The 23,179-nt window shown below is 39.9% G+C and overlaps 1 protein-coding gene across 10 annotated transcripts in view; it reads right to left on the bottom strand.

Moving 5' to 3' along the window:
* cacnb2a (calcium channel, voltage-dependent, beta 2a) overlaps window positions 1-23,179 on the bottom strand; it is a 72,550-nt gene that overhangs the window by 4,187 nt on the left and 45,184 nt on the right. For 7 of the 10 annotated variants that reach the window (XM_082547664.1, XM_082547666.1, XM_082547673.1 and 4 more), the window contains 11 exons: window positions 20,593-20,712; window positions 12,460-12,582; window positions 12,204-12,340; window positions 12,003-12,079; window positions 11,586-11,719; window positions 8,320-8,400; window positions 8,144-8,202; window positions 5,465-5,574; window positions 2,821-2,972; window positions 999-1,094; window positions 321-503 (listed from right to left, as the gene is read on the bottom strand). In XM_082547664.1, coding sequence (XP_082403790.1) covers window positions 321-503; window positions 999-1,094; window positions 2,821-2,972; window positions 5,465-5,574; window positions 8,144-8,202; window positions 8,320-8,400; window positions 11,586-11,719; window positions 12,003-12,079; window positions 12,204-12,340; window positions 12,460-12,582; window positions 20,593-20,712 — 1,272 coding nt within the window. Of the gene's footprint in view, window positions 1-320; window positions 504-998; window positions 1,095-2,820; window positions 2,973-5,464; window positions 5,575-8,143; window positions 8,203-8,319; window positions 8,401-11,361; window positions 11,382-11,585; window positions 11,720-12,002; window positions 12,080-12,203; window positions 12,341-12,459; window positions 12,583-20,592; window positions 20,713-23,179 lie in introns of all 10 variants that reach the window. The other 3 variants (XM_082547668.1, XM_082547672.1, XM_082547671.1) reach the window with 1 other exon arrangement.

The following is a 23,179-nucleotide window of genomic DNA, read 5'->3' as shown; positions in this document are numbered from 1 at the left end:
CCTCTTTATGCATCAGAAGGTTCTTGTAGAGCATTTTAAATTCAGTTTCTTCCTTAGTATTTCATACCCTTGTACCTATCCTAGATAAAGTAGATTATTCTTAATTTACACATTACCTGTAGTGCATATGTTAAAGAATAACATAATATGAGAAAAGTAAAGACTTTTAGCAGACATTGTAGATGCAAACTACAACATTTTGTAATTCTTCAACGCTCTGATTTCTTTCATCTCTTCCTTTCTAATCCTGCCTCCCACACTTCTGGATCCCCTCCTTTTCCATGGCCTCCCTTGGCCCAGAGTATGCTCAGCACTTGTACCTGCACGCCAGAGACCGGGGCCGTGCTGGAGGGCAGGCTGGCTGTGGGTAGCTTTGCTAGCACTGGGTCAGGGGGGCTGCAGCTGGTGGGGTGAGTGCTTTTCCAGTAGGCCTCCAGGTAATCGGCCATATGCTCACATGCGTCCTCCAGCTGGTTCTCATCAAGAATGATGTCAAACATTTCCTGCGAAAGGCGAAACGGGCGCAGTCAGAGTTGAAGGAAATGGAACGGAGACATGACAGGGTCAACAAAACCAGCCAGCGCTGATGTGGAACTTCACATTAAAAGACTTAAAGTGATCTTTAAGGAAACAAAAAACGATAAAAAAACCATCAGGGCAAGTTAGAAACAACTCACAGGATTAGACACTAGATAACATTAAGTATTCATTTTGCAGAAAATCTTAAACTGTAAATCCCTAAAGATACTGACTGCTATTTAAATGAAATTAAACCTCCGCTTTCACAATACTGGAGGGTTTGCCTCATTTTCTAAAATAATAAGTAAGCAGATTAGAGAGGGACGGAAATAGAACTGGCAGAAATTATAAAGGAATAAACAAAACCTGACTTCAGATATGCACAAATTAAAACCCAGAGCCAAAAAGAACAAAACTCCAAGTTATTTCACACACTGGATTAAAATTGGCAGTAATTTCGGTCCGCTGTGGAGACTTACAGGAGGGCACTGAGCCAGCTTGTCGGCGGCCACCATCTGGACATTGAGGTGTTTGGCCTGCGACTTGCCTCTGGACTTGATGAGCCGCTGTAACACCTGAAGGCAAATGAGGACGAAAGGCAAGAAGGTCACGGCTGTTTTTGACAAACTTAAATTAAAGCTTTGTGCGTGCAGCACACAAGTTTCTCAGCTTTAAACAGGAGCTTCTTTTGGAGGTGGACAATTAATGTAATCTTAGAAGGATTCATTTTACAGCACTACAGATAGATAGTAATGAATTTTTAAAACCCATTTTTAGATGAGACCCCATAAATGTGGGTTGAAAACCTCAAATCCTAAGGCTCAACTGGTCAATTAAATCTGCCATTGGCACTTATATATGATATCTAGAGCCTGACCAATATATTTCTCTTGGTGATTATAATCTGTTCTTGAAATATAGAGTATCATCGGGTATGTTGTCCAGTCAGCATGTGGGATTTTTGTTTGTTTACAGAAAACAATGCAGAAAAAGCATAACTCTTTTCCCTCCTATCAGTAAGTTGCTAACTAGTTTGTGAAAAAGATAATAAACAATAACCCTGCTCATTTTAACACCAGCACACTGTATTTATTTGTGGTTATACTGGATATCCATCCAACTATCCATTTATCATACCCAGCTGTCACAGGGTGAAAGGCGGGGCATACCAGAGACAGGTCACCAGTCACAACCATGCCTATGGTCAATTTAAAATCACTAGTTAACATAACATGCATGTATCTGGACTGTGGGAAGAAGCTCCACTCGACGGGCCACCTTCGGACACATGACCTTCTTGCTGAGAGGCAACAGTGGGACCCCCTGCATCTCTGTACAACTGTGCATATAGAGTATATATAAATATGATATGAAAACTACTTTTTGTATTGAAATATACTTTTGTTTTATGTGTGCGGCAGGCTGCAATGTGCTACTACTGTAGAATAAACATTCAATATTTTCCACAAACTACCAGGTTCGTGCCACGTGGTGATATTTGATGGCTAATGTCAAACTTCTGTCATTAAATAGACTTTGTGTATGTCATAAATAAATATAACCTTCCCAAAATAAATGCTGCCACATCCAAGACCATTTTGGGAGGCATGAAAATTAAACAGTAGTGTTGCCTGAAATAATTTAATGCAGCAATTTTGACTATTTTTACTTTTGATACAGAATATTTAGCTCGTACGATGTCTTTACATTCATTTGTGCAGTTGCTAATGAAGTTGAGTAATTCTACTCATTTAACTGCGATTTATACAAATACAACATATTAAAAGTTACACTTAGTGTATAAGAAGCAGCAGTTGGGTGTAATTAAGAGGCCAGGTGATAAAGAGCAATTTATTTTCCCCACTTCGAGTGTGATTTAATCTGCTGCCACTGTGATTTAAAGCTGGCATCTCGTGTCTGTTCATCAGCTATTGCTTTCTCTCATTTTCTGAGATGTGCTTTTTATTGATCACTGACTCATGAGCCTTTTGTACACTTGTTGAAGGTCGAAGTGATGAATCAGTCTTCTCACGCATTTTCTCACTCTCAAAGTAGCAGTCACATCTGACATGCTGGATTTAAAGCCAGAGAGCAGTTGCAGAGAGACAATACAAGCGGTGACAAGACAGGACGACGTGAAGACAGACACACATAAACTAGCGGAGCTGACTAACACGTTTATGAGAGTACAGGGAACATCTGCTGAGCCGTTTTCTCACTGTCCTTATTTTCCATCATAGCACATGTACACTGGCAAGTGCATCTGTTCCTCTCTGTTCCTACAGACATCATTTCTCTTACCTTGGGTGAGGTGATCTTGACGTAGACAATGATGGGGGCGAGGGAAGTCTTTCCCAGCTGTGATGGGTGGTTGATGGTATCGGCGTCCAGAACCACCAGCTGTAACGTCCGCGCCAATTCGAAAATTCGCTCAATCTCACTCTGGACTTCAGCTGAAGGGAGACACAGAGGTCTGGGTTTATTCTTTTCAGAGCAGGAAATTATTTCTTATCAGTCGTCAGGGGGATTTATCATGATAGTAGCTTGTGTAACACTGGTTTGTTTTGCACTTTGTTTATCAGTGGCACACTTCCTCTTTTCTTTCTTTGCCACTTGATTGAAATCCCCCTATTTTCACTCCTTACTCAAAATCTGCACTCTCTTTTTCACCTTCTCATTGGGCGACAGTCCTGCTACTCAAGTTCAACTTAGCCATTTCTTTGTTAGCATAACCAATAACTATATTTATGTTTATGGAAGTTTATGACCAAGAGGCTTAAGTCTAATCTTGTCTTTGTTTATTTTCCACACTGAGCAGTCCACTGGTGTTGTTTCCCCATTCATACTCACAACTGCAATTAATTTAAAGTTGGATAAATAAACTTTCATGCACCAGATCATAACTTAATAGCTGATTTCTTTCATGCATTCTTACCAGATCCCCTTAATGATTAAGTTCACTTCCGAAACCCCGATTAACACCAATATATCCTCTGTTGCTGACTTTCAAAGACATCACAAATCTTGTAGTGTCATCTAAAAACACCTCACAAGTTGTTTTGATGTGCCTGTGCAAATATATTTCATGATTACTGATAAAACAAAAAGAATAAAAACAAAAATGATCTCGTCTTTTAACAGCTGAGTTCGTTATCGCAGATCAGCTCTCTGCTAGGATGACAGAAAATGAACATAATAGGCCCCATTAATATTTATGCTTAATTTATTGCAAAATATTCACAATATTAAAGATACTCCTAACTCCATATTTTATTATGGACTATCCTAGAGTAGCTGTGTATGATTTAAAGTTAAAAATACTCCTTATTTATCTTAAACCGAACAATGATGCATGCCTTAAGTTCATCTACTGTCTGAAAGAAGTTGTTTTAGCTCCACCCCCTCTCTCTTTAAGCGGACTCTTGTAATTGGCTGCCTCTCGTAAACACAAGTGATGTCATACAGATCCATGAGTGTAAAAAACATTGTCTTTTGGCTCATAGGGATTACTTGCCTTACTTTTGCTGGCCTCATTACTGGAAACTAGGGGCATGTTTAATGTGACCATCCACCACTGTACAAATATATATTTGACAGATTTATACCTGACGATGGCACTAGATTAAAAAGGATCCCAAGCGTGATTTCAATTTATTTTGAATATCTGCGCAAATTTTTGCAACAATCCATCCATTAGTTGTTGAGACATCCCATTTTAATGTGGATCCCTAGAGCCACACTGAAAGTGTGGCTAAAAAATGATTATTAGTTATTATTAAAGATGAATTTTTATGACTGCTCAGAGTCCATCAGTCATATAGTACGCCTTTTAAAAATCTGAGCCTGCATCAGTGATTTAGGGCATAGCTCTTTCTGCCTCACAGAGACTTAAATATTCAAAAGACATCATGACTTCAGGGACACGGCTTGGAGACTAATAGCTCTGAGTGAGTGAGGAGCCACATTGTGTTACCTCTAACAGATACCGACTCTTACATCACACAACTCCCACTCCAGCAGATGACGACGTGACTGCAAAAACAATCCTACAAATAACTCAGGAAGGCCCAGTCCGGAGAGAAATCACGGCCAAGCTCCATGACTTCCAGTCCCGACAGTCTGAAGATAACATGAAAACATTCCAGCCTAACAGCTCATTCAAAATCTCATTTTCCAACTTAAAAATGCCACAGAGGGTCACCAGTTTCACGTGTTTCCAACTTTTCCTGAAATCATTTCATCCATCTTAAAGGAGCACAGCTTCAAGCCAATGTCACTTTTGATGGTAAAATTCTCTTAAAAAGCCTTAAATTACATAGAAAGCAAATGCATAACTCTTTGCTCTTTTGGCAGGAAAACAAAAGCTTTGAGAGACAAAATAAGAACAAAAGAATGACAAAACACACCCTGAGTGGTCCTTAACTTTAAAAGCTTTATGTTTAGTATATTAAATGAAAAAGTAGGTTTGACAAAGACTTCGTTATCTGAAGAAGAACAAAGTCAAAGTTATAGTGTGGCGGCTCTCTGTAATCATTAAAAAACTGCACTTTTAACACACGATGTGCTTCTATTTTATGCTTTTTCCTGCCTTCTTCCTCTGCTGTGGCTGCTGACTGATGCTTCTGGTGATACATAGCAGAGATTAGCCTTGTCATCTCTGTTTGACTCTGGAATCTGTTTCATTCTAATCACATCTAAACCCCAATCAACCTCAGTCAAATCAGAGCAGCTCTTGAACTTATTACTGCATGTTTGCGCTCCATCTTTCATCCCAAACAAAAGAGGCCAGCCAAGGCCTTTCAGGGCCGTCTAGAGTTATCGTTACCATTGTCAAGAGTTTCTTTAATCGTTTCCTTCCTTTTTGCTACGTAAGCTGGTCTCCTTGAAAACATTATGAATCAAAACACCAGATGTTCCCAGGTGTAGAGTTTTCTAAGAAACTTACCCAAATTTGAGCGTGTGTTGGAGCGTTCGATGATGGCGTGCTTGCTGGGATTGTTCAGGACCGAGCGTTTGGCAAGAGAGATGTCCGCCGTGACTCGAGTGATTGATATTCTGTCACGAGAAATGGGAGAAGTAATCAGTAGATCTGGGCTTAAAACGAGATGTTGCTGAGGGCAGCAGTTTTTATCCACTGCTTGAGCACATTTCCTGAAACACTGCTGCAGTTCTCAAAGCATTAAGAGCAATCATCACGTCATTGAAAGCCCTGCATCATGCTCACTATAAACATTTAGGCTACAGCGATCAGGCATGACATTATGGCCACCTGGCTAATAGTGTGTTGGTCCCTGCTTTGCTAAACAGCTAAAAAACTGCAATGCATTGTGTATTCTCACACCTTCCTACCACAACCAACATTAACTTCTTCAGAAATTTGAGCTACCATAGCTTGTCTGTTGGATCGGAAAGAGGATCACTAGATAGTGACCACTGCAGACCGGGAACAGCCCACAAGAGCTGCAGTTTTGGAGTTGCTCTGACTTAGTCTCCTAATGTTCCCCTAATGTATCCCACCAACCCACTAACAGGTGCCATGATGATAATAATCAGTGTTATTCACCTCACCCGTCAGTGTTCAAAATGTGATACCAGATCGGCGTATATGTGACTAAAATGAGACTTCCCTTCATTGTTGCTTTAAGTAAAGGCTCTCGTGTCATAAAGGTGGTGTCCTACACACAGGAACTCCAGGGTAAAGGGACAGTTCACTCTAAATTAAAATCTACATGTTTAACCTCTGCTGTGCAGTGCTGCTTGTTTTTGTTGATGTTTGGTTTCCCAGAATTAGAGATACTGGTTGTAGAAATGTTTGCTTCTCTATTAAATATACTGCAGCTGAACAGCACTTGCTTTGCGATGCTCAACGCTTCCAAAAATACATCTGAAGAACTCAGCAGCAATTCCTTTGAGAAACCATGACCTAGTTAGTCAAACAAAAAAATCCACCACCCCTGTTCTACTAAAAGAAGAATGTGGCTTGTTACCATTACAGCTCAACCAACTGGGACACCATTAATGATTACATCTTAACACGAGCACAAATGCCAAGAAAATATACTTTACACTAATGTTCTTCATCTATTTATTTATTTCTCTTTTCTTTTAATGCTTATTGACTTGTTGCAAAGACAGCTTCTGTGACAGCACTTCAGTCCCTGACGAATTTCCCTAAGCAGACAATGAAGTCGTATTGTATTGTTTTTCATTGATCGTGTTCATCAAATGCAAACAGTTTGTCAATACTGATACTATATCACAACTGCTCACCCTTCCCTGCAGACATTTGGAGGTGTTTTGGGGAGTGCTGTGCATGGTTTCACTAACTTTTCCAGATTTTGTAGATACAACGAACATGAGCTAAAGAGCCTTAACAGCTCAGTCAGTGGTTGAACACCCGGGGAGCTCTGCTGCATGTCATTCCTCCCCTCTCTTTCCTCTGTCTATCTGCTGTGTTATATAAATAAAGGAAAAGTATCCCACATAAAAACCATGTGGATGTTGTTAATGTCTGATCTGTATTTGCTGGAAAAACATTAACTGAAATAAAACGAACTAAAATAATATTTGTCCCTACAAAACTAAATAAAAAAAATACGAGAAATGTTTTCAGTTTAAGTCTTTGTCGGCTCGGTCAAACGTGTCAACGCTGTCAGGCTGACGAGGCTTTGGTGCATATGTTTACTGGGACTGAGATGTCTGTGTGACTGTGGTTGTCTGTAGTTGTTTGCTTTGCTGTACTATGTCACGTCTTGCTCTGAAACTCCGGCAAAACCACCCATGTCAATAACAAAAACGAACACTAAAGCTAGCGAAAAACACAAAAACTGAAGTGAAAAGAGCACATCCACTGTGGGAACTAAACGAAACTGCACTGAATAGAAATCAAACATGTAAAACTCCGGAAACAGCGCTATGAACAGTATGTGTTTATATTTGAGTTTGGGCATGTTACTAACTTTAGTAACACGAACTTTACACAAGATAAATTAAAGTTTAATAATTTAAACATTTATTTTATACATTTTGAGGATTTATAACATGTGTATGCTTATGAAAAAACATGTCTTTTGCAGCCCATAACTGAGGATTCTGTACCAAAGCAACAAGAGAGCGCATATAAAAATGCGCTGTGCATTTGAGACTCGCACACGGCGTAGGAATCTCGATTGCCAGGTGAAAACTGTGCCAAACCAACTAAGAAAAACTAACACCAAATCAAAGACAAATGTCAGAGAGCAGCAGCAGGGAATTACTTACAGGTGTAAATTTGTTTAAAACAAATCAGCAGATCAAACGGTATTCTCCGCAGCTGCTGATGATCTGAGTGGATCTTCGTGTTGTGCAACTTCTAAACTAAAAAACCTCTCTGCTCCGGGTGGGAGGATGGACTCAGCATTGAGTAAGGAGAATCCTGCTCGGCTCTAGGGCCCATTATGGCCTATTAAGGACATGGAGAGGGCCTATTTAAAGCAGCGGCACACATCTCCAGGCCAAACAAACTTGTTACACACTCCCTCAGCTAACCTCGAGGGAGAGATAAATACCAGCCTATAGACTTAGAAGAGTGAGGAAGGAAGCGGGATGGGAGCTTGTGTTTTTAAAAAGGTCACAGGAAGCTTACCTTCCCTCAAATCTGTGTTTCAAAAAGTCAAACAGCGCTTTTTGCATCATGTCTGTCACCTGCAAACGAGATTCAGGAGAGAGAACAAGAGTCAATGAGTCAGGTTTTCTAAACTACTAAAGAAAATACTAAAGAAAATTCAGTGTTGTGTTTGGAAAGTTGAAGCTTTGATGCACCTCGTAGCCCTTCAGTGACGGTCCAACCAGAACCACAGGCCGCATGGAAGGCACAACGTCGTACGGAGGAATGTGCTCCGTCTTCAGAAGGAGAGAAGAAAAACAGTTACACATTTATGGAGACAAAGTAAACGCTCACCATCACAAATCACTTAAGGGGGTGGAAAAACAACGAAGTAGACATTTTAAAAGCACTGAAACATTATGAACCATGAAACGGGACGTCCGAGCTGGTTCGAAAAAAAACAAACAAGCTTTGATTTATAACCGATTTGGCAGTTTGCTGCAGAAACTTTAATGGTGACACTTCAAAGGAGGTTACCGTAAACGAAAAATATTTATGTATGTCAGATCGAGTCTCTCGTGTCATGGTTCTGATTCCGCTGAATAAAAGGGAAGCTAAATGATAGGAAAGGTTAGTCAGGGAGTGAGAAAGAAGCCCGAGTAGATCAACAGAAGCTTTGACTGAAAACACAAAATTAGGACACAGTTAGAAAAACTCGCTCACTGCTGTACGGACAAAAACGGACCTCAGTTTGTGGAACAGCCTGTTTTTAATCAACACTTCGACTGACCTTATTATGAGGTCAACACGGTCCATGATGTGACTTTTGCACATAATATAAACAGTTATTTTTCTTTTATGTGATGCCTTCTAAGATGCCTTTAATTACACTTAAAAAATACTTGCAAGTATGCACATGCCGCACTTAGCATATTTATTAGACCACCTATTATTATATAATATTTTAGAAATGTAAAAAATTATATTGTTATTGATGACGCAAATGAACTGAATTCATGTTTTTATACCCAAATTTGATCCAGCACACTGTAATCCTCGAAGAAAATAAGAATCAATCAAGCATAACATTTAACCACTAAAACTACATTTTCTTTTTGGGAATGCAAATAAATAGCTACATAATAACACTAACAACAACACTCATATTGTGTTTTACAATGGGGGCTTTTTTGTAAAACAGTAAGTTTGAACATTCATGAATAACATGCATTGAAAATATGGTTTTGATTGAACTGGTGCATTCTGTTAATTAATCATTACAGAAACATAAAAATGATTTTGATTATTACCAATACAGTTAATTTAAGGCTGAACACTGGGTGTTTGACTGTGAGGCTCTCCGGTGCAGAATGTCATGTGGTATGTTTATGAGAGATCATAGACTGATATAATCACACAAATACTTTTGTATTTTTACAATTTACGGTGAACATGCATATATTAATAAAGAAAAAAATAGTTGATTCATAGAGATGAAATTTTTTTATTTGCAACCCTATTCGAATTATTTTTCTAATACATTTATAAACTACTGAAACTTCTGATACATTCTTGCATTTGTGTTTTTAGTGAACTCGCTGTTTTAGTGGAAATTTGTGTATAATGTTTTTAAGACTGTCTTCTTAATCCTTGCAAATATTAGCATGTGGTTTCAGAGAGGAAATGCATTATGGTCTGTGACAGCGAGCCAATGACCCTCATACCTCTGTGTCCCACTGTCTGGAAGAACAGCGTGTTTGAGCCGAGAAACAGAGAGAAGGTTTACTTCTGCTTTCTCTGGCTACTTAAAAGGACTGCTGACATTATTTTCTTAGTCATCCCTTATTTGTCCTCATGTCCGGGCGGTTCTTTCGATCTGTGTTATCTTTACGATAAGTGTTTCAGACGATTTATTTAGACTTTCTTGTTGCAGTCTGTTGCTCCGTCTTACTCATCCCTTCAGCTCTAAACATTTTCTATCTAGCATTCGCTGTCGTCAGTGAGCTTCCCCAGAGACGCTGTGGGAACTGATGCGCACTACTGCTGACTAACATGCCATCAATGAACAATGTAGCTCAGCTTAAATCCTTTCAGTAGCATATTTAACTTCTAGATTACATGGTCACTGTAATCATGGGAAACAAGCTCTACTATATCCTTAAGTCCCACAGCAAACAGCATTTATTTATTTCAGCTGTCACTAATGAAAAATATGAGTAGTGAAGCATAAGAATGGGCAAAGACATGCCCCACTGAGTTCTTGCTGAGAGTTTCATGGGAAGAATGATACAACTCTTCTAAAGCTGCCCATCAGCACCACAAATGCTTATAAATTCATTATTCTTTGCTTAATCCATATAAAGTGCATGAAACAACAAGCTGCTGCTTTATGAGGTTTTTATGTTGACCTACAGATATGTTACAAATAAAGAAACAGGTTTCAGTGTGCTTTGGCAGTCTCCATGTTTCTGTTAGTCTGCTGGAGGATTGGACCTGATTATGTTATAGTGAACTAAAGCTAAACCAAAACTAAGTTGAAATAACACTTCAATGAATTAAAAATAAAACCAAGATCAAACTATATTATATGTTTTACTTACATAAATGAAATGTAACAGGAGTTTCTTTAGTTTTAATCTTTGTCATTTATCAAATGTGTCAGCAGAGCCACCCTGAGGAGGCTTCAGCACATTTTCAAAGGAGCTTGCAAAGAAAAGCGTCTGGACTTCTCTAAGTTACTTGAAGACGTTTCACCTCTCATCCGAGAAGCTTCTTCAGTTCTAAGGTCAAATGGTGCTGTAGTATATGATTTGGACCACTTTTTGCTTATAAAATGATTCAGTGACCCCTCATGTCCTGAAGACGAAGACTTTTATGATGTTGACAGAACATCCATATCTCCTGACTCTAGAGGTTAGGATTCAAGCTTTCCTTTAATTTGTCAATCATCATTTCTTGGCTTTTCATGTTTTCTGTTTTTATTCTCTTTGCCTTTATACTCTAGCTTCATATTGATAAAAGATAGGACCATGGCATTACTTTTCTCATCAATTGTAGCTCTCACCAAGAAACAAGCTGTTCACACTGAGATCCCAAATTTACACACAAAACAATTACAACACACAGGCTGGCAGGAGCGGTGAGTAGTGTGAGTACATTGGTGAGTCTATGCTTAGGAAATGCATTGAGAGTTTTTCACAGCTCAGACCATGAAGGTTATCCCCACACCCTGCTGTGCGGTGCACACAAAGACTTACCGACTTCTGCTTCTGTTTAGCTGTGGCAAGACGAAAGAGGAAAAAGAGAGAGGTTAGGAAAAGGCATGCATGCTAAGTGTGGTGTGAACGCCGAGGGACAAGGACGATGGTGTAGACAAACAGGAGGGGCGCTGCGTGTAGCTGAGCAGCCATAGGCATTTTAGTCAGAGCCGTGCGGACGGATAGAGAAGAAGCGAGGGTCGGGTAGCTCAGGTAGAGTTTACCTTCTTAAAGAAGGGCATTCGTTTCTCTTTTGCTAGGGGTGACATGACAGTGTTTGGACTGGCTTTAGGGGAGCGCAGGTTGACTGGAAGCTCATTGTCCTCGGGGTCTAAGCCTGTGGCGTCTATGTCAATGGCTACCCACACAGACAGACAAGAGCATCGTCACATGGAGGTGAAGACAGGAGGTCACAGGTAGCGGGTAGGATTTACATTGAAAGTAGCACAGAATGTAGGTACTACACAAAAAGTACATGAAACATGTAAAAGTACAGTTATGGCAAAAATAATGTCTGTTTTACTGAGGTTAGGAACACGTACATCTTACCTACAGCTGGATTTCAGTGACTAAATGTTGATTCAAAATACTAACAAATCTATTAAATACAAAATTGGACTTTCACCCCTGAAGCTGCTTACCAGATGAAGGAGGAGTAGATTTCCGTGAGTTAGGAACAACTTCACCTAAACTAGATGATGAGTTTGCTCCCAATTTACTGAAATGATAAATAAATTTTTTAACATTAGGCCAACAAAATTGAATATCTAATGATGTGCACATTCATAATAAATTATCTCAAAGCTAAAGCAAAGGACTTTGGTGTGCACGAGTCTGTTTACCTGGAGTGGAACTTGCCCTGCTTGGCTCTCTGCTCCTGGAGGATACGAGTGTTTTCAAGCTTCACTGGACTGGGGATGAAACCGATTTCACAGCCTTCTTTCACCAGGCGTCCTATCCACCAGTCATTGTTGTACTTCTACACATACACAAAATTCAAGAAAGTCATCTCAAACATCCTCCTTTTTATTGCTGCCGTCATCTTTCTTTCCATATGGCATCGACAAACTACCGTACTGAACAACACCTCTAGCTCACCTCTTTGACATGGAGGAAGTCTTTAGCCTCAAAGGAGACGGCCATGCCTGGCACAGGGACATCATCGTCGTGACTCGGGCTGTAGCTGACATTTGTGCGGACGGCAAATGCAACTGGTTTGGTCTAGCAGAAGTGACAAAGGAGGGAAAAAAAAGAAAATGTCAGATTTCACAAGCGATAATTTGCTTTCAAACTGGAGGAAATCAAGCACAGATTCTAACACGAGTGGGGAGACAGTTGCTAAAAGTGTTTATTCTAATCTTTTTCGAACACTACTGCCAAGCTGTGATCCTCGTCTTTGTGTGAGGTGTAAAAATAACCCCGGGTGAGAGATATCAGCAGCCTCTGACTCATCCAGACTTCGTCTAGTCTTCTCTCCACAAATGAGCTGCCTGCTTTTCTGTCTCTCTGCTACATGCTACAGCACTCACATGTTACAAGTTCAAATGATGCAACATGTTACCAACTGCAGCACCAGTAGTACAAGTACGCTCAAGCAAAATCAGCACTTGCGTAAATGGTAAATCATAAATCAATCCAGCATTCTTTACAAAGACAGAATCAATACTGACCTCCTTATACGATCACTGTAAACCTTTTACTTCAAGACAAAAAGTCATTGAGATAATGCATAAAGCTAATAAAATGTTTCCAGGCAGGGAAATAACAATCTAACACTGCTGACTGTCTACAAACTGCATGAAACAGCACTGATGTAGCTGCACCGTTCAATAAAACCTCCCCTGCCCACAGTGACACGTTACCCTGCTACAAAAGATTAAGGATCACATCATATGCTCACATACAAACACTAAACTAGTTTCTGGGTTTGTTTTTGCAAGCCCAGAATATCCACTTAAGACACATATCCCTTTAAGAATTACATAAAATGCTTTCGGACATAATCTTGGAGCCAGTCTGGCGGCAGTAGCCTCAACAGTTGGCAACACGGTCATGCCCTCAACCAGATTACATTTGCTCTGCCTTTGACAGAGTGACAAGCACGACAGAAGTCAACTGAAAAGCCGAAATAAATGCACAAGGATCTAGCTTAGAGTAATCTCCCAGCCCAGACTTGCACGCTAAACATTTACCTGCAGGTGAAAGGGAGCAAGATGAGAGAGTGGATGTGCAATATTTAGCTGGAGGTCTAACCGAGATCACTAGATCAGAGAGGCTGATGCTATAATGGAGTTGGACTTTCTACAGATTCCTAAAAAATGCCTTCAAGGGGCACAAAAAGTCTGGACTGCTGCAGCCGGTTTCCTCCCAATCTGATTTACTCTTAGCAACCCAAAAATAAAACGCACTGAGGTAATTTCCATTTTGATTTCTGCATTAAAATGTGGACAGAAAGTATAAGAAAAACACATTTATCTTTATTACCACTGGGTTTAGCATAAAGTGAAACCAAAACTGATTTATAATAGATAAAAGTGGAGCTCATGCTATATATTTTAAAAGCTCTATTATCTGATTTAATAGTCGCGGGAGAAGATGAACCCAACAAACACTTTAAACTTTTTAATTTCTGATTAGGAGACAGATTATTTTGCCACCACTCCCGACTAGTCAAGTAATAAATGCTCCACTTCGTTCATTGGCTAGTTCATAACTGACTGTTTTTTGCTGCTATTTGCTTTCAGGCTTTCAGCTTCATTGTTTTAATTCAGTCCCACTGCTCTTGCAGTGAACTTTTCTGTCAGGTAGGCAGCTATTTTCCCAGTTAAAAAGCTACCTTCTCAGAAAAAAATACAGTGAGCTTCCGCAGGGAACACAAACAAATGACCAAGAGCACTTACATGACTCCAAATGAATGATAATGTGACTTTATTTGTGGTGACAATATTGGCGCGTCATTACTCTGTTCATAACCAGTGGTCAAAACATTTATTCCAAGTTTCAAGTCTATCAGATAAATGCCTCAGAGAAACACAACTAGTGTGAAATCACAATAAACTATGAATGACTGTGTAAATAATACATTAGTCAAATCCTCCTGAGATCATTTTCCCACATGCAGGCAGCAACGTAAATATTCTATGGCTGTAAGCTGGAGTATGTGTGTGTGACGTCTCCATTGAGGAAATCATCCAATCCAGCGTGTGCACTGCCAAGACCCTTTGAGGACACAGAGTCCTTGGCATTTGCATGCAATGAGTCACATGCCTGAATGAAGGTATGAGGTCCATTAGTATACATATGTGTGCTCTCTCAGTAGTCTCCTGGACTGCGGCCTTTTTCCTCCCTTCCAGCTGCTCTCCTTCATGTTATCCATCATTTTCTTTCTATAGTCTTAATGGCACTTACAATATGCACACGTACATCTCTTGATGTGCCACCCTGTCTTTCAGGTGACTGTGGCGTCTATTCAGAATGACACTGCTCAACAGCATCTCCTCACCTCCTGACTGAGCCCATATGGCTCTGTTGCTTCTTACGTAACACAGGCTTTCATTATGGATGCCATACTGCAGTGAGTAAGGGAGAAGGACAGAGGCGGAGGGTTAGGGACAGGGTGAGAAAAAGAAGAGAGGAGGAGGGCAAAATAGAGGACATGGAATAGTAAGATTTAGTGTTAAAAAAAGGAGATGAAAGAGAAAGGACTGGGAATAAGGAAGTAGATTAACAGCACAAGAGAAGCCCTGTCTGTAACTGGGAACCCTATGAGGCATAACCAATTAACAACCGATGAAGCTAGTCCCAATATCACGTCACCCCATACATATTTCATCAGGTAATACCTCCCAGTCCTCTTTCTGCTTATACCAACCTGCCCTTGATGTTGTTGAGTTGCCTTCTAGCATGCTACAACCTTTCCTTTAGCAACACGCCAAGGATCTTGCGCTATAAATTAATTTTCCCACATTGTTTCACCTTGAATCTTGTGGATCAATTTGAAATAAACTCCCCTCTGCTCTGCGTGCCGGCCTTAGGCTGTACAGAGAACTGGTAAAATTTATTATTATATGACGTGAAGGAAACCATAACTATCATTAATCTAGCGTGTGGGAAGATGTTTCTATAATTATCAAAGGCTCCTTTGGTATATACTTGTATATTGACTTGACCACTGCAGCTGGCAGTCCTATTATGCCTGGAGTTTATAGTTGGAGTGAGATTATGCTTTGTTTTCATAAATCAAGCCTTCATCCACATAGTCAAATTGCTTTTTGCATTCACGGTTGTTATGTTAAAGCTTCTTGAGTGACACTTAACTAGAGTGAGGGAAAATTGGCTTCATCTACAGCAAAAGAAATCTCCATTACTTCAAGTACGTGACTGAAGATTTAGAAAATACAACTGATATCCAACAAAAAGACAACATGATAAAAACAACCATAAACCATGCAGCAGTCTTTGGCTGTCAATACAATGTATGTCAAACTGTCACTCTTCTTTTACAGTACTGTGCAAAAGTCTTGAGCCGCCCATCACTTATTTATATTTTGATGCAGAAATTTAATACAAGGCAAAAATTTGTACAAAGAAGTCTTTGTCTTGGAATAAAACTGAACTGTTTTGAATTCTTTGAACTCTTTCTTATATCGTATTTGAACATTTAGCCAATAACAGATAAGCATCACTCACTGACATTCAAAAATGTTGCTGATAGGCTGATATGTTTGCACAGTGCTGCCAGCCCTATTTCTTTATGTAATTTTCTTTGTAGAAATGATGCCACACTGCTTCAATAATGTCTGGACTCTGATGGAGCTCCACTGTGTGTTTTGTATCCAGGTATGTTTTTACTACATCAGCAGTGTGTTTCTGTCATGGTAAAAAATGATGATGCTTTCCAGATGGTTTTGCACTATTGACCAAAATCTGACGGTACTTTTCTGCATTAATAACTCCATTACTTTTGACAGGATCCCCAGCACCGCTGGTTGAATTCCAGCCCTTAAACTATGACAGAGCCTCCACCATGTTTTACAGATGGCTGTAAGCACTCACTGTTGTACCTCTCTCCTGAGCTCCTCCAGACATACTTGCAATGATTCAGAGTAAAAGCTTTAAATTTGGATTCATCACTTCATCAGACCTGTTGCCACTGATTTTCAGTCCAGTTTTTGTGTAACTTGGCAGACCTCAGCTTTTTCTCCCTGTTTCCCTTCTTGACAGCCATGTTTCCACTGAGACCATTTCTAACAAGGCTTCAGTGAACGGTAATCAGGACTGGATCAACTGAAGAGCTCAAAGCTCGATCTTTCAGGTCTTGTCAGATTTCTTTTGTTTTTCTTAAAGACATGACTTTTAGTTTCTGTTCATTGGCTGTAGTTTGTTAGTTTTTTAAAGGCCTGCCAATTCTTCTTTTGTCCTCTACTTGCAGACCATGCAGTGATATGACAAGTTTTTGGCTTTGGTGTGAATCAACTTGTTTGATGGGTTTAGCAAATGGGTTTTTGCTAAACTGTCCAACACTAGTTCATGCTTTGAGTAAGGTGAGTAAGGTGCATTTTTTTTATGCTTGAACGATGCTTAACACACAAATAAAAAAAAAGACAAGCAAACAACATTCCTCTGAAAACGGTCAGCCGTGAAAAAGCAGCCAATGTCCAAAAAACATCTTCAGCAAAGGCCTTCAGAAAGAAATATTCCTTAAGACCACTTTAATAACAACAATTCCAGTTTGAGATTTTTGCACAGCACTGTAGCTCACAATCAAAAATACCTATAGATATGGCTCCTAAAAAAATAAATAAATACAATAACATGAAAATCAAAACAGCAGAAAACATCCCATTTTTACTACAGTTCATTCTCCTAAAGTCCTGCTTCCTGTAGTTGAGTCATCATTTGACTATTTTCTCAGCTGCTTCTAGAGATATTAAACCATCCTTTTACAAGCTAACTACTCTCAGTGATTGGTTTGACTTTGATGTGCCCATTTAAGGCTAATTAGAAACAGACAGATGGTGACAGTGTGCGTGAATCTGTGAATGCATTTGAAATAATATTTCAAGTCGATGAAAAATCAGCATTACGGGCATCAACGCTATCTCACTTACAAATATCAGTGGCATGTAGGGGAAGTGATTATGAATTACTGCCCATAAAGGCTCACAGCCGGAGAGTCTGCACTTCCTCTGACCCCAGCCTGCTCTTGCTCTGGTGGCCAGACCACTGAGAAGCTATTTTTTACTAGTCATCTGTCATGTAAAATGCCAGCGGGGGTAATCTATGCCAGGTTATCTGTAAAGCCAACTTATCTTTTTAATTAGTGAGCCGGAGAGGGTGACTCTGGAAAATAACAACATAGATCTACTGGAATGATCTGTCTTTGCCAGCTACAGCATGAGCAACCCCGACCGAGAGACAGCACAAGGAAAATCTCTGCTCAAATGGATGGATAGCCAAAAGCTTGAGGCTTACAGCTAATGAGCAAACTTGCTGTTACAGACACTAAACACCCAATGAAAGACAATAAACTCATTTTTCAGACATTTGCGTGAATTAATATGTAAAAATAGAGCACCATGAGCTATCTAGCGAGTTGCCGAGCAGGAAGGGAACACAATGTGCATTGAAGATAGGAGAATTATTTCACAGATCAAAGGCATGAATCTTAACAGTGCTAGAGATTTAAGTCATTCAGTGGAAGAGAGCTCTGATTGCAATTCCTGTCACACAGAGAGAGCCTGCTCTGCCGTGTGTGTGTGTGTGTGTGTTTGTTTATATGCTGCTAATTGTGGCCCAGAGCAGAACAGAGCAGGCGAAGCTCTGATAAACAGTGAAGCTGAGCCCTCCAAGGCCCCTAACCTCTCACATCACCGGTCCCTGACAGCCCTTTTCTTCATGTGAAAAACCAGCTAAAATCAGCTCTAATTTCCTGCTTCTCTCTGAGTCAGTCCAGGAAGACTGTCTACTGATTTAGTTTAGGATTAGTAGAACATGATATATTTTAAAATGAGCACTTTAAATGATTAATGAAGGTCTCAGTCAGTGATCTAAGGAAGGCAAGTCAAGTTACAACAACTTTACACAGAAACTTTGACCACAATATTCCTGAAGCGCTAAAACTTTCAAACTATTTCCTTTACCTGGCCCTGCCCCCTACCGTATCCTGACTTGTGGCCCCCTATCACTTAGAAAATGGTAGCTGCTTGCTTGTTAATGTGAAAAAAAATTTGGGAAACTAAGAAAAGAAGCCAAAAAGGAAGCGGACTCAGCTTTTCAACAACAAACAGAGCAGTGTAAAGTTTATGTTACAATCTGCGTGATGCCTGCCATCATTCATTCAAACATAATAAACCAATTTTTCTCTCTACAACACACATTTGTATTTCCATATTTCCCAAGACTGCAGTGTCTTACCCCTAATCCTAACCATCGCATGTTTATGTCAGACTAAAATAAATTGAAAACACAGTCAAACCTTATTCCTGAAGGTGCAGAGTTTTATTGTAAACAGATCTATCAGCATTTTTAATTGCCTGTTTAATTTTAAAACATTTACTACATCTGTAGATATTTGCTAGCTTCTTCACTTCTACTTCTATCAATCAGTAAGTAAAGCCATTGGCTAGAATGTGAAATGGGGATTACTGGAAGCTTAGTGGACCCACCAAGGAGCCCCTATTTTTTCATATGAGTTTTTACTCTCAAAGCATGAAGCTCATGCAACCAAACTGTACCTGAAGGAAGTGGAAAGCAGAATTTTGAGCTCTTTCAGAGAAACTACACGTAGCTACTGGTTTAAAAAAAATCACCCGAGTCAAAATCTTTTACTGAACATATCAACTCAGCAGACACAAACAAGTTCACCACAGCGGATACCAAAGAAAACAGGTTACCATTCACGAACTGTGCAGTGCTCATTGAGAAGGACAGAAGCCTCGACATTGACGGTTACTGGTAACCCACACACACACACACACACCAGTACCTGCTCTTTGAATCCCACCACCCACTGGAACACAAACACCACCAAGCAGAGAATGTTCCCTTTAAGGCAGAGAGAAAAGAAAAGGAACAAACACACATCAAAAGACCACTTAAAACATGTGGCAATCCAAACTGGGCCTTCATCAAGTCAGCTAAGAGACATGGAAATAAATACTGGCAGCCACCAGCCCTACCTCTCAGTCTCCTAGTAGATCCACCTATGGTACTGATTTCAAAATACTATGCCACCTTGTTCTCAAGTTATTCACAAGATTCTCAGAAAACTTCTGACTTTGACTGAGAAACACAGAATAATCGTTTGTCCAAGCATAACATGCTGGTGACCTTCAGTCCCAGCAAAACCCTCAGACAAAAACTGGTTCATCCCAAAACCGGGAAAAAACAAGCTGAGCAATGCTGTGAGGAGTCCTTGGACTAATACAAAGGAGAAACCAAACAACTTCACAGGTGCAAAACACTGCAGAACCACCTCTTCAGGACAGGACTCAGCTGTGTATTTGCACTTACAGGAAAGGGGAAACTCTTTTGAGGGCAAATATTTTCACATTTTGGGCAAAGAGGAGAAATGTCAGTTCAATTGTATTTATGTACCAGCGGTGCATCCCTCCCACTATCACACTTGGCAACAGCAGGAAGGAAAAACTCCCTTCTAATAGGAAGAAACGTCAGGCAGAACCAAGCTCAGGGAGGAGCAGCCATCTGACACGACCAGCTGGGAGTTAGAAAAGGGAGACAGAACAAAAGACACACTGTAGAAGACAGGCAGAGATTAATAATACCTAAGAATTAAATATGGAGTTGTGTATAAACACATAAAGGAGTCCATGTATGACCAACTATTACTAATCTATTCTGCATCCCTGAGATCCCATCCCAGGCAATTTAACCACCATTCCCATGTCAACCCATCTGACCTTAACAACTCACAATGACTCAATCATGTCCTATCCATCGTGACAATCCCATGAGAAGATAAACAACTTGGATTCCCATCATCTTTTAGAAGAAAAGAAGTCTTTCTAGTGAGAGGTAACTTCACCAGCACCTAAACCAGTCCTGGTGCCTTCAACTCAAACACAGACATCATGGAGAAGCACAAACTCGTGTTGGTTGCTCTCCTCACATTTGGAAATCCCACTTGGAGCAACTTATAAAATGCTGATGACAAACTGCTGTTACTGAGGCTAGTAGGTAGTCACTGACCTCAGGGTTTAGAATACCAACCTTGGCCTTGTCAAGCTGCGCCTGAGCCTGTCGCTCTGCCTCTCTGCGGACTGCCTCCTTATCTTCCTCCAGGGACACATCGGAGTCTGATGGACGGCTGGTGTAGGAGTCGGCCGAACCCTGCAGAAGACACAAGGAGTAAAAACTCAGTGACACAACAGCACGGAAACACGAGCTTGTCCATTTGGTTTCACACTTTAAAAATGACCGGTTTTATCAGCCAAGACGTGCTGAGATTCTTAGCATCTTGAGGACACCGAGGAAAACGATTTACTTTTCGCTCCCCTCGCTCTTTGATGATACGTTAAACTTTGGAGATTGTGCAACTTAGAAATGTGCGAACGCCCCCACACAGACTGACGTGTTAAACTCAAAGGATTCTCAGTTGATTTCATCAGATCCTGAGCACAAAGGAAGGCTGTGCTGGTCTAATCTACAGAAAATCATTGACACTTCTTCTTTTTCTGAGACAAAGTGCCAAAGGACACAAACTGTCTTTCTTACGATCACATCATAGCAGCTCTTTGTCTATACTTAGCTCTCTCTTAGCTGCTTGCCTGCAGATTTGTTGTCATCTTTCTGTGTCAAACACTGGGGGAAATGTTGAGGAACACCAGATCCCGGTATGTCTGTGTGATATGTGGTTGCCACAAATCTACTCATAAACATGCAGACTCACACATACCAGTGCACACAAGACTACCTAGCATACACTCCTGAGCACAGCGCATTGAGCGCATACCATTACACCAGAAGTTATATACAGCAAGTTGTTAGATGCTGAATGAAAATGCACGCATACAATAAATAATTACTGAAGATAAAGCAATGCTTGCATGCTTTAACACATAGTTAGAACACTCTGGTAAAGGAAAAGAAAAAGCAAAGTTTTCAGGCTTACTGAGTAAACTATCTAACAGATGGGCACACTTTTTTTTCTACACTTAAAAAATGTTCACAGATACAACCATGAAAAAAATGGTTTCTGACATTTGGGAAAGTTATTAGAAGCATGAGAGGAAGAAATAAAACACATGACATGTTTTTTTTAGGTCAACCATTTGTTAAAAATTACCTTTATATGAATAGAACCTATTTTGGAACGCGTGCCATTCACAAGTAGATTAGCCACACCAAATCATGAGAGGGAGATTGTAGTTTCATGGGAGGAGATTGTGAAACAATCCAGAATGGAGTCTTATTCTCATAATTCATATTTAGAACAAATATAGCCCTGATTTTGATATTATAGCAGTTTTTTAGTTGTTTTAAAGCACCCTTCGTTGAAGCAGTGCAACACAAATCACTTCACAGCACATCAAACACAGCTGCATAGCAGCAGCAAACTGATCGTGGAAGCCACAACAAGCTGGAATATATAGTTTCTGATACACACATGTAAATTTAATTTTGATATAGCCACGCTCCTAACGTCAGCTATCGTGGACATTTGGAAATGTTGTCAAAATCAGTTAAAGTATAGAAAAAAAAATCAACCAGTGAGAAGCAGAATAAGCTGCTATATATAGATTTTTTTCTTTGAAATTATACTCTTCTATTCCATAATTTATTAAATAATGCATTCATAAAATGTGTTAATTTGGATTTGATTTTGATATATACTAAACATGAAATTAGTAGCCACATTTATGCTGGCATAAATCCGGACATACAGATGAAAAACACAAATATGAGATAAAAAGTTTTGTTATCTTATTTGTGGGTATTAAAAAAATATTGCGCTTGCAGATCAACATCAAATCTGTTCCAGTTTCAGGTAATTATCAGGATATATGATAAAACGGGGTTTTTCTTAACTAAGTGAAGACAGCATGAGTCTTATCCTTACCTGCACGCTTCTCTGACACCCACACAAGGTCTTTCATTCATCTCACTGCACCATTACACTCTGTTTCTGTCTGAGCTAAAAATAGCCTCCCTCACTCTGTGCCTGATTAGAATTATCCAGCCATCACATACATACGAAGGATGATCGTGCCTCCTCTCCACTTACGCTATAGTAAAGAGACGAGATTTGTTGCTGTTGATAAAACAAGGTTATTAAAATGTATCTCCTCCATCTACGACAAAGCCCTTCTTTACATCAATCACCTCTCTGTTTCTCATCCCTCTCACCTGAAATAAACAGCTCATTTTAAACTACGTTAATTAGCTAGATTGTATTGGCTGTATTGGCTTCTTTTGCTTTCAATCCACCTGTGGTTTTCAAAACATTTTTACCTACAGTATAAATTACTTCTTTGGAAAATGCTGCTCCTTATCATGGCCTATAACTATTATTTAATGCACATAAACCTTTTTTTTTGTACTTGAAAAGTGCAGGTGAGCATACCTGGACTGCTATCATTACTCAGGTCACGATTAAAGATGAAGCGTGATCGAGAACACCGTCCCAGTAGGTCAGAGGGAGGTGATATGGAGCTCTGCCCAGAATCTGACAGCCATAACTGATAACAGCACCCAACTTCTCATCATCACCAGGCAATACATAACAATGCCAGAGTGACCCCAGCACTGCTGACTGATAGATGGATGCATGAAGGAAGCACAGACGCACAAAACACAA

This window comes from Aulonocara stuartgranti (genome assembly GCF_965226115.1).
Source record: "Aulonocara stuartgranti genome assembly, chromosome: 9".
Taxonomy (NCBI): domain Eukaryota; kingdom Metazoa; phylum Chordata; class Actinopteri; order Cichliformes; family Cichlidae; genus Aulonocara; species Aulonocara stuartgranti.
This window is presented reverse-complemented; position numbering and strand designations above follow the sequence as displayed.